The following is a 19,230-nucleotide window of genomic DNA, read 5'->3' on the forward strand; positions in this document are numbered from 1 at the left end:
AGTGCAAAAAGCAAATAGTCCGTAGTTGTTAACTGGATATAAATAAATAGTCCCAAGAAATAACTGATGAAGACCAGGAAGCAATGGAAAGAGTGCGCACTCACCGGACGCGCATGGAAAATGCGCATAAATGAATATCTCCTGGAATCCTAGAGTAGATGGAAAGGGTGAATTCCAATCTGTGGATCAATCAGCCTGGGAAGATGTATCAGAGATCCGGAGGTCCCCTTAAGGTTGGTATGATTATCAGCCAGACTCCAAGAACTCCGTCCCTCTGGTGGTGATAGGTGAGCACTACAGGGATCCCTAATTAAAATGGCCGCGGGGCTGTCTCGTGGCTCCGGGCAAAAGATGACGTCATGCTCTGTCGGTTCCTCCTATGCCAAGTCCTGCTGGAAAATGAAGTCAGCATCCCCATAAAGCTAGTCTGCGGAAGGAAGCATGAAGTACTCCAAAATCTCCTGGTAGACGGCTGCGTTGACCCTGGACTTAATGAAGCACAGTGGACCAACACCAGCAAAAGACATGGCTCCCCAAATCAACACAGACTGTAGAAACTTCACACTGGACTTCAAGCATCTTGCAGTGTGTGCCTCTCCATTCTCCCTCCATACTCTGGGACCTTGGTTTCCAAATGAGATGCAAAAGTTGCTCTCATCAGAAAAGTGGACTTTGGACCAGTGAGCAACAGACCAGGTCTGTTTTTCTTTAGCCCAGGTAAGACGCTTCTGATGTTTGTTGTTCAGGAGCGGCTTGACAAGAGGAATATGACATTAGAAGCCCATGTCCAGGATCCATCTGTGTGTGGTGGCTCTTGATGCACTGACTCCAGCCTCAGTCCACTCCTTGTGAAAGTCCCCAACACTTTTGAATGGCCTTTTCCTGACAATCCTCTACAGGCTGCGGTCATCTCTGCTGCTTGTGCATCTTTTTCTTCCACACTTTTCCCTTCCACATAACTTTGTATTAATGTGCTTTGATATAGCACTTTGGGAACATCCAACTTCTTTTGCAATTACCTTTTTGAGGCTTTCCCTCCTTATGGAGGGTGTCAATGATGGTTTTCTGCACAACTGTCAGGTCAGCAGTCTTTCCCATGATTGTGATTCCTACTGAACCAGACTGAGAGACCATTTAAAGGCTCAGGAAGCCTTTGCAGGTGTTATGGCTTAATTAGCTGATTAGAGTGGGACACTTTGAGCCTAGAATATTGCACCTTTTCACAATATTCTAATTTTCTGAGATTGTGGATTTGGGGTTTTCATGAGCTGTAAACCATAATCATCACAGTTATGACAAATCATGGCTTGAACTATCTTGCTTTGCATGTAATGAGTCTATCTCATATATTAGTTTCACCTTTTAAGTTGCATTACTGAAATAAATGAACTTTTGCATGATATTCTAATTCTTTGAGGTGTGTGTGTGTGTGTGTGTGTGTGTGTGTGTTTCTATAAAATATATATATATATATATATATATATATATATGTGTGTGTATGTGATTGACTTAGAGGTTTTCCTTTTTTCTTGGAGAAAATATTGAGCCTCTGTATTTGCCCCCAACCTGTGGATTGCCAGGAGTGTCGCACTGAAAACCCCATTAGCGTTTTCCTTTGTATTAGCAAGCCGTTCCAAGGTTACCCTCGCATGGAGCTGCTATACTTTCTTTGTCTTCTTTTTTAATAGTCTGAGGACTGTGGCATCAGTCACAGTCACCAAAAACAGACTTCTCTCGCTATTCTGACTGCTCTGACTTATGGAAGGACAGATGCGATTGCTTTCAATTTACTGCAGTTTTCATATTTGTCATTGTGATTTTTCCTGCCCAAATATATAATCCCTTCTGTCTTACATGAAGCTAAATAAGTTGACACAAAGAATGAGACCATTAAAGAAGAATTTCAGGAATGGTATATTTTTACATAGTTGCATTGGTTCAACTTGGACATATGTAACATTGTATATACCATATCTGACCAATGCCTCTGAAAGCTGAAAATCACTGGAGTAGCAGGGTCTACTTCTGTGATCTCCACTTGCTTCTGGGTCCCATGCTAAGCAGATGGCTTGGTGCATTGTAAACACAGCAAGGTCAGCCACTAAGCACAGTCGCCATTCATAGAATGCTTTGTATCTTCTGAATTATTGCAAAGTGTTCTCTGATTGGTTGAGGTGGAGAGTGTGACATCACCAATTGAGAAGCCACCCTCCTGTGTTCAGAATGCAGCAGGCCAGCCGCTCAGTATGGGACCCTGAAGCAAGTGGAGATTGCTGGAGTAGCGGTGTCTGCTTCAGTGATTTCACGCTTCTTTGGTTTTTGGCCAGGTATGGGTATATACATCGTTACATTGGTCCAAGCTGGACCAGTGTAACTATGTGTAAAATATCCATATCTTAATTTAATCCTTTAAATTAACCCAACATCCCCCAGCAGTTTTGGTCTAGAAGAAAGCAGAACGACATACCCTGAGCAAATGTAGTTACATTTGCCTGAAAAGCTTAAAAATAAAATTCTACCTGATTTCACAAGGCAGTCAAAATAAATCCCAGAATTAAAATATTTCTAAACCGTAATTGGTAAACATGACGGTGGATATGATTAGATGTTAAAAAAAAAAAAAAAATAGTTGAATCCCTTTTCTTTAATTATTAATTTGCGATTGCTACCTCATACAGTAGGACCTTTTGCAGCTTAACCATCCTTGCCTAAGAAAATTCTTCCTATAGTATTAATGACCTATTCTTTACTTTTTTTCTTTTTATTCTGTTTCAGTTGCTTAAGAAGAATCCTACTCAGAGACTCGGATCAGGACCTTCTGATGTGGCAGATATTCAGGTCTTCTAAGTCATTAATATTTTTATATTTAACAAATCCTGTATATTTTGTGTCGCTTTCAGTTAATACAAGTAAGATAAATGAGATGCTCCTTTTTAAATTGATTTTATGGTTTGACATAAATCTCCAATCAACCAAAACTCCATTTAGTTCATGTAATTTTTGCTAAAATTAATTTTGTGTTGTCCTTTGCATGATTTATGTGGGATTCAGTTTTTATATTAAAGTAGAACTAAAGACAAAACTTTTTTTCCATGCTGGCTAGAGAAAGGGAGGATTATGACGCTGTCTCTTTTTTTTTTTTTTTTTTTTTTTTTTTTTTTTTTGTCATCTGTGTCCCATTTGGGAGAATTCTCTTCACGTCCTGCCCCAAACCCAAAACAGGAATTCGAGGGGAAAATCCTCAAAAGTGAGGGTATCCCTAGTCACCAGAACTAATGTCCCCATTGAAAGATTTCCCCTCTATTCCTGTCCTGGTGACATCCCCAGATTTGGGAAATCCTTTGTTTTAACTCTTGGTGATAATGGCAAACAGGAAAAATAAAGAGGGTTAATCTCCCTAACGGGCACAGACAGCACTGATAGGCATTCTAATCCCTCTCCGCTCTGTTCAAAAATAATAATTAAAAAAAAAAAAAAGTTTTAAGTTTTGCCTTCAGTTATACGTGAAATCTCCACTGTCCCCTGCACACTAGGTGACATTTTGATTTTGATTTCAAAATAGAAATTCCTGCACTGGCTGTTGAAATGAAATTTTGTAGTGGACCTTCAAATTTAGACTTGGCAGTATCAAGTTTTTCACATTTTTGTGTTAACATTTATCATGAAAATGGTTCTTTTTAGTTTGGGAATAGAGTAGGGAAAGGAAAATGCAGCTATGTTTCTCACTAGGAAGATTTCCTTTCTACGCTGTACTTTTTCCTTTTATATTCTTGTATTTCTTGACTAGGCTACATTTGGTGCCAGGTCTATCTTTCTTTTTGCTGACCCCGTTTCCTGTTTGTTCTGAATTGCAGAAGCACCGTTTTTTCAGACAGATTCAATGGGATGACCTGCTGCATTGTAGAATTGAGCCACCATACAAACCCCACCTGGTGAGTACATACTGTAAAGGAGCAGACAAACCAGGGAAGTATTGAACGATGTCTGTGTCACTTTTTTCTTATTTGCTTGGTGTTCTTTTCTACAGTACGTTTCCTGTGGTGGGGTGGCAGGTGCAGTCACGTGTGTATGTATATATACATGATTGGCCTTCCTTCGGGTTTGGGGCACACGCATGTTCATGACTGGACACAGCACGAGTTCGGCAGCTGACTTCAGCCAATGATTTTTTTCTTAAAGTCAGCTGATCAACTGTGCCCAATCACACACAGAGCTCTTACATAGTTACATACTTAGCCTGGTTGAAAAAAGAGACACGTCCACCTATGCCCACAGTTGATCCAATGCAACAATTTTGTATATTCCCTGGATCAACTTTACCTGTAAATGTTAGTATCCAGTTATATTCTGTGTATCTAGGAAAGAATCCAGGCTTTTTTTTTTTAAAGCAATCTACTTAACTGGCCACAACCAGCTCTTCAGGGAGTCTATTCCACATTTTGACAGCTTTTACTGTGAAAAAGGCCTCCCATATTTACAAAACACAGAACTCTGTGTGCCTAACAATGTGTAATATGTGCTGCTTTTACTTTGCTATATGGCTGTTTTTTCCTGTACACAACTCCTTGATTGCCCCTAGATGTTAACCTCTTCCCAGCCAGTGTCATACAGTGTCAGTGTACAGTATTAGCACTGATCACTGTATTAGTGTCACTATTGATGTCGGTGTCGGTCAATGACCCTCTGAGCCAGCATCTGCTAGCATGCCACACTATCATACTCCCACTATAAGCTATGACGCTATACTGGCCAGTGGCAGTGATCAGTAACTATGTAACTTCCAATATATATACCATAGTTTGTAGATGTTAAGAATGTTCACACAAAACAAACCAATTAATATACACTTACTGGGATTTTTTTTTTTTTTTTTTTTTTTTTTTTTTTTGTGTTTTTTTTTATATACTAAAAAATAAAAAAAACCCAGTGGTGATCAAATACCACCAAAAGAGAGCTCTATTTGTGTGAAAAAAAATGTATAAATTTCATTTGATTACAGTGTTGCATGACTGCGTAATTGTTAGTTAAAGTAGGGCAGTGCTACTTTATAGAATAAAGGAGGTAAAACCTTCTGAGGTCAAGTGGTTAATTTTCTCCTTTAAATCCAGTCTGTTTTCTTCACTTCTTTTTCATGCTACTTTTTATGTTTCAGTGTCCTTTTTAGCCACTTACACTTTTTTTTCTTTTTTTTTTTTTCCCCCCCGAGTAGTATTTATTGAATTTTTGCGTAGTTTACAGAGTACTACGAAGTGTAGTTCCTTATGCAAAACAATGACTTTTTCTCATTTTACTAGTTCTCTATATGTGAAATGGAAGGAAATGGCTCTTGATTCTGCCCGCCTTATAACTGCCATGCACACCCAATGACAGGAGAAATTACTGTAATTTTGCTTGTTTGGTCCAAGCTAACCCAAACAAACTATTTTCATTACCAACAGATGCTGCCGATGTGTGAGCTATACTATACTGTTGTAGCATCGGCTACATACAGTAATCAGCTCTATATTCCGCATCAGTGCAGACAACTTCCTGTCTGCCGCCGGAGCTAGGTCGAGTTGGCCTGAATGCCTCTCTTTGAGGGGGACCACCACTTTGTAACGGAACCGCTGAGGTCTAGTCTTTAAGACCAAGTACTGCCCCCCTGACAGATGGAATTAAAGTAGTATTCCAGGTTTACTTTGACTTTAAATGGACCAGCTTGGCCCAAATGAACTATTGCCATTGCCAACGAATGCAAATGATGTATGTACTGTACTGCAGTAGCATTTGTTTTTCCTACAAAGTTCTCTATGGAGAGAACTGGGCTTGGACATGGTTTGCATTCATGCTACAGCAAACTATACTGGATCTCAAGTGTTCACCTAGGACCACATGTTCAAAGTGGTCCTGGCTGCGGTTCAATTAACCAGTCGCAAGCATATTTCGGAGCACGCACTCTACACAAACGAACTAGCCCAAGGGTCTGAACCATGCCTGGGACTGGTGAAAAGTGCTAGTGAGTGCACCCCTGGGCTTTTTTTCCTACTGTTCTCACCTGGTGATCTGGCCAGTGACACACGTCCTGTATTAGAGTGCCTACACTCTGGATGAAGGAGCACAGGGGGCAACTTTGGACAGCAGTATTGTTAATATGGAGAGAGGGGAGTGTAAGATGGACTAGCAGATTTAGACACGCTAACAAATTGAAGCCAAACTCCAGCTCAGTTACATAATCAGTTACAGCAACCTTTTTTCCTTTATTTTTTTTTTTTTTTTCCTTTTGGGATAAAGGTTTAACATGAATAAATAAAAGCTGATTATTGTAAGCACGCCTGACAGTGGTAAATGGTTTGTCTCAACATGGAACTGCTACTTTTGCAGGAGAGCTTGTTCTGTTGAAAAACAACAGACTTAGTGGCAGGATCACCAGTGGAAAATAAAGGGGGGAAAAAAGCATGAAAGAGAAAGGAATGCAGCCATCACATCTAAGAATTAGAAATCTGCAATATAATAAGTGTTTAATTTTGGGTTTAATACTGCTTTAATAAGACCTTATATTGCTTCTGTAACCATTTTTATTTATGCAGTATTCTAAAACTTCATTTTTTTTGTCTTTTTTTTTTTTTTTTCTTTTAGCTATCTGAGGATGATGCCAGCCACTTTGGTGCCCATTTTACCCGACTGACACCTATTGACAGTCCTGATGCTGTTATCAGTGAGAGTGCAAACCAAGCCTTCTTGGTGAGTTTAAGTTCAACGACAAATTATTTCTGCATTGAACTTTGCAATGTCATACAGTAAAATGATTTTTTTTTTTCTCCATCTGCCTATATAATATTTCCCGTGACTTAGGGTGTCATTTTACCTTTTCAATTTTTTTTGAAAGGTTGAACTAACCTTTTATGTCCTTCCCAACCCCTCAGTCCCTGCTGTATATGCATGAGCAATGAGCTGTCAGTGCCCACGCGGCCAGTGTAGCAGTCTGGGATTTTGAAATCCCTGCTCTTCTTCTTCCCCTTCTTTCTACATGGCTTCCTGGGTGCATCAGGTGATTCTTTGTGCTGGCATTGACAGAATTGCGTTGATCCATCCTGGAACCACTGCAGAGAAAAGAGAGAGATGAGCAAGGTCAAATCCCCAGACCTCTGCATCATCCACAGAAGTACGTACAGGTGGGACTGGGATGGGGGGTTGTGGTTGTAATTCACCTTCTTTTTTTTTTTTTCTGAAAAATTAATTTTTTTAATTTTCAAAACTATTTTAACTATTTTTCCTTCCCCTTGTTCACAATCCTTTTTGGCCCTAAATACCTTTTCAAATATCACAATTGGTGATCAGTAGACACCAGGAGTCGCCATGTGTGCAAAAAACAATATGCTGCAATAATCATTTTAAGTTGATTGTAAAATCCAGCCATTAATTCAGTGACCCCACATAAAATGAGTGTCTCTGCCTGGCAGGGCCAGATACCTGATTTTGTTTCTGCTGCTGTTAAGTTACACTTGGGGTCATGCCACCTGTCAGAATCGCTAAAAGCTGCAGAGAAAGTACTTGATTACTTCAATGTGTCACTAACTCGCTGTCCGGATGAGTTCAGCATCTCCTCTTCATTTGTGGAAATGCTGTAGAATGTAGAATGTTAGTCACCAGCAAAGGAGTAGCATCTCGCTCCAGCCAATCCAGCCAGCAAGGAAGTGACCTATAGAAACAGGTGAGTATTTCTTCTGCCTCCTCCCTGGCTTACACCTGTATAATGATTCTTATCATGCCAGCAACAGGATTGCTAGTGTTACATGGCCTTCTGAAGCCTGTGTCTGGTGAGCTCTTCTCTCTCACTTTGCTCTCTCCTACTATTGGCGCATTCCTTGTTAGAATATGAGCACTGTGTCATAGCTGATTGGCTTCTTGTGCAACTTTCCCCTCTCCCAGCCTGAGCTTTCTTGTACTGGGACTGTAAGAGGCTGACACCATATCAAATTTAGGTATTTACACTGCTTGCAAAAAATACATTTCCATTTCCTAACATATTCATGAATACAGATGTGCATTAATTTGTGTGTTTTTGTATCTGTGTGAGGCAAGTTAATTGTATGGATTTCCAGGGTGGGATTTTTTTCTTGTATAGTGGTGATGGTGAGAAGCGCAGTTAATGATTGGTGTGTTTTAGGTCGTGTATATCTTTTTCCTGTCAACGTAAACGTGTATCTTCTCACTACTGGATAGGGTTTCACTTACATCGCCCCTTCAGTTTTGGAAAGTCTTCGTGAGGTCTTCAGCTTCCAATCATGGCATCAGTCTCATGATCTTCCATCTCAGAGGTGAGCACTGTAACTCCTAGGATGATCTTGTACTTTTTTTTTTTTTTTATTTATTTTAAATGAGAACTCGACTGAGTACCTGATGTATCTGAAATGGATACATGGTTTTTGAAAACCTGCACAACTTATCAACCAATAGAAATGTGCATAAATTTGAAGAGGAACTTCAGTGACTCCCCAAAAAAATTAAGACAGCAGCTACAAATACTGTAGCTGCTGACTTTTAATATAAGGACACCTGTCCAGGGATTCAGTACTGTCCTCCCCTAGTCCAATTCTTCACTGTTCTTTGGGTCCCTGTTGCTTGCATGTTTACTAATCGCAACAGACTTTGAGTCGGTGCGGCTTTTTGTAGCCGGGTTCGTACTCTGCATGTGCAAGTCCTGCTGCGCTTCATAAATGAGGCCAGGTCACAGGTCCCAGAAAGCTGCGGGCAAATAAGGGCTGAACTTCCACTTGGATTACCTAGGCGATCCTAGCAGAAGTGGGAGCAGGTACCTATCAAAATTAGGTATCTGCTCCCCCCACATAAAAATAGTGTCCAAAAGTGTTGGGGGGGTGTGTTTGAAGGAGGGTGGAAAAGCGGAACCTCACCTTTTTGGTGAAGTTCTAACATACAGTTGTGTTCAAAATAATAGCAGTCAGACATCACTAATCTGATCAATCACTGTTTTTGGTAGAAATTATATTTCTACATGGCAAATAATTTACTAACAGGTGTAGTAGAGTAATAGAAATCCAACAGACCCAACAGTCATGACATGCATGCTGCTGATTCTGTATAATTGAATCAATAATCGAAAGGGGCATGTTCAAAATAATAGCAGTGTGGAGTTCTATTAGTGAGGTCATTCATTCTTTGAAAAACAGGTTGCAATTATCCCCCTTTTTAAGGAAGAAAGGCAGCAAATATTGTACATGCTGGTTACAGTGCATTTCTCTCTGAAATTCTGAGGAAAATGGGTCGTTCCAGACATTGTTCAGAAGAACAGCGTACCTTGATTAAAAAGTTGATTGGAGAGGGGAAAACATATAAAGAAGTGCAGAAAATGATAGCCTGCTCAGCTAAAATGATCGAAAATGCTTTAAAACCAAAACCTGAAAGACGTTCAAGAAAGCGAAAAACTACCATTCGAATGGATAGAAGAATAGCCAAAATGGCAAGGACTCAGCCAACAATCCGCTCCAGGAAGATCAAAGAAGGTCTAAAGTTACCTGTGAGTACTGTTACAATTAGAAGACGCCTATGTGAAGCCAAGCTATCTGCAAGAAGCCCCCGCAAAGTCCCACTGTTGAAAAAAAGACGTGCTGAAGAGGTTACAATTTTCCAAAGAGCACATTGACTGGCCTAAAGAGAAATGGCGCAACATTTTGTGGACTGATGAAAGTAAGATTGTTCTTTTTGGGTCTAGTGGCCGGAGACAGTTTGTCAGACGACCCCCAAACACTGAATTCAAGCCACAGTACACTGTGAAGACAGTGAAGCATGGTTGCGCAATCATCATGATATGGGGATGTTTCGCATACTACAGTGTTGGGCCTATTTATCGCATGCCAGTGATGCTGCCTTATGCTGAAGAGGAAATGCCCTTGAAATGGGTGTTCCAACAAGACAACGACCCCAAACACACCAGTAAACGTGCAACATCTTGGTTCCAGACCAACAAGATTTACGTTATGGAGTGGCCAGCCCAATCCCCGAATCTTAATCCAATAGAAAACTTGTGGGGTGACATCAACCAAGAAATAGAGAAGAACTGTGGAATGTAGTTCAATCATCCTGGGCTGGAATACCTTTTTCACAGGTGCCAGAAGTTGGTTGACTCCCTGCAACACAGATGTACAGCAGTTCTCAGAAACGGTGCTTATACAACTAAATATTAATTGATTCACAGGAAAGCAAAATCTTCAAACATTTTTCAGTTCACTATATAAGTGAATGTTTGAGTTTGTAAAGAAGAATACAAACACTGCTATTTTTTTGAACAGTCTAATATTCACTTTTCTTCATTTGTTTTAGAGGAAACAACACAAATTTGATATATTTTTCTTCATGTTTTGATTTGGAAAAGAATGTGTAGTGTTCCCAATGCATTTGTGTGTATGGAAATAAAAGCTATTAGAATGATTTTGAGCTTTATTCACTTTTTTCAACACACTGCTATTATTTTGAACACAACTGGATATAGCCTTTCCTTTGCTTCAGAATGTCACATCTGATTGGGTGTAAACCAGGAAAAATCCCTGTTTCTATCATCCATTAAGAGACAAAGGGTTCTTAAAACCATGGGTTATACTGCAACATACAGGAGTATTGGACACTAGAACAAGAAAACTTTAGACCAGCCATAGGTGCTATAAATACTTTTAAAGTGGAAGTAAACACCGCTTTGTGACTTATTCCTTACAGGTAAGCTTTCTTATAAGCTTACCTGTAGGTACATCTCCTAAACGTGCACTGTATACGAGATAATCACTATTTCAGCAGCCAGTGACGTCACTGGCGCATGCGCACTGCATGCACGGGAGTGACCTCATTGTCACTCAGATATTCAAATGGCTAGAGCCCATGAACCCAGAAGGAAGACCTGGTGAAGATGGAAGCCCTGGCAGCAATGGCAGTGGCATACCGCTGGAGGGCTTTGTTTTAAGGCACATTTTTCAAAATGTGGTGCATACTAGCACATCACAGAAATGCCCTTGACTTGCAGGGGGGAGTTTTTTTTTTCCTGGACTTTACTTCCGCTTTGAATCCAAAATGCTCAGTTATTGTTAGTATCCTTGCATACCAAGTGGATGCTGATGCCAAGCAGTTTGTATTGCTGTGTTGCCAGTTTTTTGTTGGATTGCATGATTTAAGAATCCTGCATCCCTCGATGAACAACATGATTTTTGCAGTCACCATAAATTTTTTTTTTTTTATTTTGTCCATTGACGGTTACAGGTCTCCCTGCTTGTATATATGGCACTGCTTTTTAAGAACTGAGCATAGTGGATAGAGGCATTCATAAAGTCCCTAGAGCTGTCCTGTTTGTGTTCTAGTGTCCAGTCTTTCTGTAGGTGGCACTTTAACTCCTGGTTTTAAAAATCCGGTGTCCCTCAAGTAAGCAATGTTAGGGGAAGTACACAAATCCCATTTTGTTACGTGCAAGGGTACTTTTTGTTGGTGTCCACAATTTTTATGATTTATCATGCGCCTGGAGTTTGTATTTGAAATTAACATAGTTCTTGTATGTGATAATTTTAGATATAGATGCTACTCACTGGAGTTCTCATTATGTTTTCTTATATGAACCGATTTGTAATTGAGAAAACGTAATTAAATCACTTTAACTTTTTGAAAGTTCTCCTATATACTGTATATTAAAAAGAAGAAAAAAAACACCACTATAATGTGCCCTTTCAAGACTAAAGCCCAGCAAAGCAAATAATTGAGTGAGATTTTAGAAGTATAAAAAAAATAGCAAAAAGAAAATTTATCAAATTACATTTTTTTCACCTACCTAAATATTTTAGGTTATCATTTCACAGTATTGACATTGCAAGATAGCTGCAGGCTTTCTTCATACAATATAATGTATATTGTGTGTGTGTGTGTGTGTGTGTATGTATGTATGTATGTATGTGTATATATATATATGTGTGTGTGTGTGTGTATGTATATGTATATATGTATATATATATATATATATATATATATATATATATATATGTATATATATATATATATATATATATATATATGTGTAGTGATTGACTTTGCAGAGTTGAGATTGCCGGTGTACGTGTAACTTTCCACTTTGCACTGAGCTGCCCTTGTTTAACACACCTCACACATGCAATTGTGTTTTGTAGCTGCATGTGGCATATGTGGTGAGTGTTTCCTGCTCTACTAAGCTGCAGTATGCTCATATATCTGCATCCTGTTGTGTGGTTTTGACGAGCCGTATGTTGGAATTGGTTCTGTTCTTTTATGTTTAATTTTGGTGTTGCTGTAAGTGAGCTTGTGTACCACCTTACAGTAGGTCTCTGAATAACCCTTAATGTTCTTTGTTGGGACCATCCTGAGTGCTGGGTAGTGTACTGGTAAAGCAAGTGCATAGATATGACCAATGTCTGAGGATTAAATCTTCATATAGTCAGTCGTGGTAAATCACTGCAGACACTTAAAGGAGACTTGACAAGATAGATACAGAAGCTACCATTCCAGACTTGCTTTGTATGTAGAATGTGGACCAATAATCCTTAGTGAGTCTCTGACCCAAAGCAAGTATGCTGGTCGAGTTTTAACTTACTTGGTTGCATACTTATTCTGAGTCAGTGACGGGCTTATAAAAAGGGATCAATTGTACGTTTTAAGAGTGTACATTTTGCCCTATTTAATGTAATGTTTGCCTTTTTAGTGATGTGGTTTCTATATTTGAACAACCTTACTTTAGGCACCTATTTTATCCTTCGTTCACACTGTTTAATGGGAAACTATTATACAGCACTTTATCCACATCAAAGGACCTTGCAATCTGATGTCCTATCACAGATACTCTCCTGCAGAGTGTAACTTCAGCTCTCTGCCTCCAGCTTTTTGAGAGCTTAGACAAGCTGTATATATTCTGCGCATTGAGCTGATCTAAAAGAAAAAAGGACTACAGATAAACAGGTGCAACTTGTGTAGGAGGATTTGTTTAATCTCTGTGTATCACCTGAGGTCAGTCACTTCACTGGATATACAGTTGTGTTCAAAATAATAGCAGTCAGACATCACTAACCTGATCAATCACTGTTTTTGGTAGAAATGATATTTCTACATGGCAAATAATTTATTAGCAGGTGTAGAGTAATAGAAATCCAACAGACCCAACAGTCATGGCATGCATGCTTCTGATGCTGTGTAATTGAATCACTAATCAAAAGGGGTATGTTCAAAATAATAGCAGTGTGGAGTTCTATTAGTGAGGTCATTCATTCTTTGAAAAACAGGTGGCAATTATTGCCCTTATTTAAGGAAGGAAGGCAGCAAATGTTGTGCATACTGGTTACAGTGCATTTCTCTCTGAAATTCTGAGGAAAATGGGTCGTTCCAGACATTGTTCAGAAGAACAGCGTACCTTGATTAAAAAGTTGATTGGAGAGGGGAAAACATATAAAGAAGTGCAGAAAATGATAGGCTGCTCAGCTAAAATGATCGCAAATGCTTTAAAATGGCAACCAAAACCTGAAAGACGATGGAAGAAAGCGAAAAACTACCATTCGAATGGATAGAAGAAAAGCCAAAATGGCAAGGACTCAGCCAACAATCGGCTCCAGGAAGATCAAAGAAGGTCTAAAGTTACCTGTGAGTACTGTTACAATTAGACGCCTATGTGAAGCCAAGCTATCTGCAAGAAGCCCCCGCAAAGTCCCACTGTTGAAAAAAAGACGTGCTGAAGAGGTTACAATTTGCCAAAGAGCACATTGACTGGCCTAAAGAGAAATGGCGCAACATTTTGTGGACTGATGAAAGTAAGATTGTTCTTTTTGGGTCTAGTAGCCAGAGACAGTTTGTCAGATGACCCGCAAACACTGAATTCAAGCCACAGTACACTGTGAAGACAGTGAAGCATGGTCGCGCAAGCATCATGTTATGGGGATGTTTCTCATACTACGGTGTTGGGTCTATTTATCGCATACCAGGGATCATGGATCAGTTTGAATACATCAGAATAAGGCAGCATGACCAGCATGACTTGTTGGTTCCAGACCAACAAGATTGACGTTATGGAGTGGCCAGCCCAATCCCCGGATCTTAATCCAATAGAAAACTTGTGGGGCGACATCAAAAATGCAGTTTCTGAGGTAAAACCAAGAAATAGAGAAGAACTGTGGAATGAAATCCAATCATCCTGGGCTGGAATACCTGTTCACAGTTGCCAGAAGTTGGTTGACTCCATGCAACACAGATGTACAGCAGTTCTCAGAAACAGTGGTTATACAACTAAATATTAATTGTGATTCAAAGGAAAGCAAAATCTTCAAATATTTTTCAGTTTATATAGTGAATGTTTGAGTTTGTAAAGAATACAAACACTGCTATTTTTTTGAACAGTCTAATATTCACTTTTCTTCAATTTTTTTAGAGGAACAACACAAATTTGATATACTTTTCTTCATGTTTTGATTTGGAATAGAATGTGTAGTGTTCCCAATGCATTTGTGTGTATGGAAATAAAAGCTATTAGAATGATTTTGAGCTTTATTCACTTTTTTCAACACACTGCTATTATTTTGAACACAACTGTATTTCAGGGTTTAGTACCACTTTTAAGACTTTTTAATTTTTTTTATTTTTTGCAGCCCTGGAAGTGTTTCTCAAGTTTCTCAGAATCAGTCGAAGCCCATTGAGTCCTCCCAGCCACTTCCTATTTCCTCCAGAGGTCGCAAGGATAAAGGAAGGCGAGCCGTATAGTACATATCAAGACAAATGGGCTTGTTCAGTAAGGCAGCGGTCATACACAAAGAATCCTGTAGCAAGCTATCCTCCCACAGTTGAAGAGAAACTCCACTTTTTTCACTCCATTTTTCTAACATAATGTCAGTATGGTTGTAAAGAAGATAAATTCATATTTTTTACCAACTATCACTGTTTGTAAAACAGACTACCCAGCATTTCACTTTTTCTGCTTATATTCTTGTCTCATTGCTTCTTAAGCAGATGTCCACAGAGATCCTGAAGTCCTATTACAGGCATATCCAGCAAAGTACTTATGTTTACTTCTGAACAGTCTAGACTTTTTTTTGAATGTCCAGCACTCTTGAGAAGTACTTTACTAAGGCTAATCAGGTATGCTGCTTTTGATTACTGTGCTGTCAGAGGTCACAGTAGTAGCAGGGAGATACTCTGCACACACTTTCATCAAGTGCACTGGAAAGGTCTATCTTGGTTTTTAAAGCAGTAGTAATCCCTTCTACTTTTTTTTTTTTTTTTTTTTTTTATTTGGGCCCCCTACAGGTTTGTGCAATAATGTGCTAGCATGCACTGAAGCCCTCCATCTTTGAGCTGTCAGTGCTCCCAGGTCTGCCCGAGCTTCCTTCTGTACGGTGAACATAGTGGTTATTGCTAGTGGCTATAACAGCCGCTTGCAATTACTACATGTAAAATCCGGCAGGCTGGTTGTACCGACATTGATCAGTCGATCAACTTGGGTACATTCAGCCCACCCATACATGGCTTGCATCTTGGCCCATTTCCGCTGAACAGGCCGAGATTCAAACAGTCTATGGCCGGCCGTAGTGTGCCCTGAATGCAGAGTGTAGCTGGGGCTGATGTGAATATCTATTAAACAATGCAGATTTACCTGTTGGGCAACATGTAAAATGTAAGTCTAATTCCACTTTAAAAATAGAAGAAAATTAGAATCTGAAACATTTGCAGAGAAAAAAAAATATATAAATATATATAATAAAACCTTGATTGGCAAGAGTTGTTGTTTTGGGGTTTTTTTTTTTTACCTCTCACAAAAGAATTGGAGTGTCACTTAATTAGGTAGACGATAGTGAATTCTAATTGATTGCTACTGTTCTTTGCCATACTGAATAGGCTGAAAGGATTCACACAATGCATCAGCCAGTAACCTGACGCAGCTAAGCAGCTTTGTTAACTTTTAAGTACGCAGAATGTAGCACTCAGGGAAATAACAGACTGCTTTACTGCACAGTATTATTACCATTAACCTATTACAGAGTACAGATTTGTCTACTACAAACTCACCACCAAGTAATTTCTTTATCTCCAATTTGTTAAAGAACAAGGACTCCAGATTAAATAAATTTCGATATTTATTTAGACTAAAGTGACTAAATACAGCCAGATAATAATTTTACTTTCGCTAGAATGAACAAAAAAACACTAAAATGCAGTCCTGTACCCAACATACCCACAACCTGTGAGCTCTCCACTACTCTGCTTCATACTGGTTGACAGCATACCTCATGTAAGAGTGTAAGGAAAACTACTTTGTATCATGAGCTTCAAAAGCATATTCTTGTTAGCTACCCAAACAAGTTATGTAAAATATATACCTCTCACTTATTTATTAATTTAAGTTCGCTATAAATTATTTTAGTTATAAGCTAGAACATTTAAGAAAGAAAATCTGTTACCTATTGCTCTTTTATTTTCTGCCCTCAGACAAAAAAAAATCACGTATATGATGTTACTGTATTGATAGCCTGATTAGGGGCTTATTCACACCAGCCTTTTTGGGCAGCATTGCCCCACACAGTCCCAATGCAAAACAAGAAAGGAAAAACCTTAATTTAGGTTTGGACATGCTCACACTAATATGCTGCGATGGTGTTTGTTGTGTTGAAACATGATGCATTGTGATAACTTGTATATCATCTGCATTATTTTAACATGTGGAAGTGTTGCAGTGTTCTGCCACACAGTTACTTAAGTCCTATTTAAATAAAGGTAAAATGCATTGTAGCATCAGACCACATGTGCATAATGCACAGCAGCGCCTGCTTGATGTGAATGGGCCTATACAATATTTAAAGTAGTAAAGATGTTTAGTTCTGAACACTATGTTGTCTTGCCCCTGCAGGGAAAAAGGGATATTTTGTGTCAATTGCCACCCAAGACCCTGATACTCACCATGCCAGCACTACTTCTCCACACCTGTCTCGTTGAGCTGGCATTAAAATGCCTTGTGTTGCATTGGGGTCAGGCGCTAAGGGAACTGGTGACGTAACTTCCTCGATCGTGCGTCGGCGCACGGGTCACATGCCATAGCCAGAAGTGCCAGCTGCAACTGAGGCAGGAGTGGCAGGGAAGCATCTCTCTACCCTTTAGGGCATTAAAAAAGAAGTTTGGGATTTTTGTTTAATTATGCTTACCTAGGCAGATGCAGCATGGACCCGATGCTGCATCTGTCCCCTGCCGATTCTAAGGATGAGAACTGAGCGATCAGATAACTGCTGATAGCCAAGTTCTCCCAGCTGCTCTGAGCAAAGAACCGAGACTGTCAGTCACCAGTGTCTGCTCTGCCCCCCCCCCTCTACAGCGCTAAACTGGAGGTGGAGGGAGCAGCTGTCTGTCTCTCAGCGGTTCGCTGAGCCAGGTGCTGGTCCAGTCTCCTGGGTAGATCTTGACCATGTGGTCGGGATCCTTTCCCAGCCTGGACCTGCTGAGTGACTTTAGCCCACTGCTGACTGAAAATGGGTCACAGGAGTGCAGAAAGAGCTGTGATCTGCAGGAGAAGTACAACCAAATGAGCTATGGCTGTACTTCTCCCCCTTTTAATATACATCAATTCCTAAATATATAAACCATGTCCAATTTATGCAGATTTTATTTAAAGTTGAGCTCCAAGAAAAAAAAAACAATTATGTATTTACTAAAACAAATTAAAAATATTGTACAGTGCTGCAAGTCTAATGATTTCAGGCAGAAGGAGGAGTTTAAACCGTTTACAGTAGAAGAGTTCAGAGAGCATTTTGGAAGTATTTTTTTCATGTTCATGCAAATCTCTAATACTTAAACAGAGCTCTCACCAACCACTAATCTATATTATTGTTTTAAAAATTTCAAGCACAGTTGAAGCCTGTGTTTGTGAGACAAGCCAGGTCTTAGATATACTCTCAGATGTTTACTGGGCTGTCACCAGGGGATAGAAATGTGGCATAGAGATGACCAAAAATTTGGATTTTAAGATGACAAATCTGGTGTTTACATATTATAGTCACTTGAGGGCCAGAGCATTGCGATGTCATTTTTTGAAAGGATAGAAGGAAAGCTATACTGACCGCTCCACCACTCCCCGTTTCCCAGCTGTTGATCAGTGGGATGCAAGATTTAGCCTGCTTTGGAAATACGTAGGCTTTTGGAAGGAGGCCAAGATCACTAATGAAAGGAAAGCATTGTCAAAGTATTGGTGACAGTTGGGTTGCTGATCAGAGCCAGTAAATCAGCTGATTGGGTTCCAAGTGGGGTGTCTCAACAGGACAGGCTTGTGAACTAGCTGTGAGTTTTCTACTCCTGTCTGAAAATGAAAAATGTTACATGACCCAACTAAATATATCTACTAAAGCAAATGATATGGATTTGTTTTCAGGCTGTATGTGACTGTTAATACAGACATTAACAACTGACACTGGGTTTCATAATCTTTAAATTTGTTACTGGCATGATGAAGTGATGTGTGTGTGTATATGAAAGCAAATAAAGTCCCACAAAAATGGGAATGTCCGTCTCTGAGTTTTTATTCAAAAATATGTAAAACCAACATTTCCTATTCCTGATATGTGCCTGCTGTACCATGTACTTGTATGAAAAAGCATCCTGTTCTTTGTGGAATGGTTAGAGATGAAACATGTCATATACACTTGAATGGTTCAGGAGATATACTTTCCTGCCCTCCTATATATGCCAGCTAGGGAAGGTAATATGCCAAACGATTTGTATTAATGTGACCAATCTGAAGATATGCCTGGTTTTTATGTAAGTCTTTCATATTCCAAGATATGAAATCATAGGGGAGAATGGATGTTGAATGTGGTGTCTTGTTTTATGCCTTCTCTGGAATGCCTTTGAACTCCTGTGAAGGACTTCGTTTACGCTTTTACAATATCCCAGATTGCACAGCGACCAGACAGCTTGGTCCCAGCTCTGTTGGGGTTTTATAGCGCGGAGCTCTCCTGCTGTGCCTGGTTTGCCTGCGACCTCTGTTATCACCACATGCCACTCAACAGTGGGGGGGGATGATTGGAGGAGAAAGCCTGCTTTGGGAGGGGGAGAGAGGTGAGACAACATGGAAGGGTTCTTAACAAAATGGAGGACCTCGTCCATCTCTGTGGGCACGATTGCTACACTCCAACCCCCTCTTATTAGCTTTGTTGCCTTCTCTGGTCTCTTCATTTCCAGCACATCCTTCCTGAGAATTGGTGATCAGAACTG

At 39.7% G+C, this 19,230-nt stretch overlaps 1 protein-coding gene across 1 annotated transcript in view; it reads left to right on the forward strand.

Annotated features, from left to right (window-relative positions):
- The window catches only part of RPS6KB2 (ribosomal protein S6 kinase B2), a 52,941-nt gene extending 34,423 nt beyond the window's left edge, over window positions 1–18,518 (forward strand). Inside the window, exons 11-15 of the mRNA XM_089687562.1 lie at window positions 2,776–2,838; window positions 3,855–3,932; window positions 6,616–6,720; window positions 8,203–8,297; window positions 14,628–18,518. Coding sequence (XP_089543688.1) covers window positions 2,776–2,838; window positions 3,855–3,932; window positions 6,616–6,720; window positions 8,203–8,297; window positions 14,628–14,739 — 453 coding nt within the window. The 3' untranslated portion in view covers window positions 14,740–18,518. The remainder of the gene's footprint in view (window positions 1–2,775; window positions 2,839–3,854; window positions 3,933–6,615; window positions 6,721–8,202; window positions 8,298–14,627) is intronic.
- The last annotated feature ends 712 nt before the right edge of the window (window positions 18,519–19,230 follow it).

Source organism: Staurois parvus, unplaced genomic scaffold, assembly GCF_062004578.1.
Source record: "Staurois parvus isolate SC_StPar_1 unplaced genomic scaffold, SC_StPar_1.0 ptg000430l, whole genome shotgun sequence".
Classification (NCBI taxonomy): Eukaryota; Metazoa; Chordata; class Amphibia; order Anura; family Ranidae; genus Staurois; species Staurois parvus.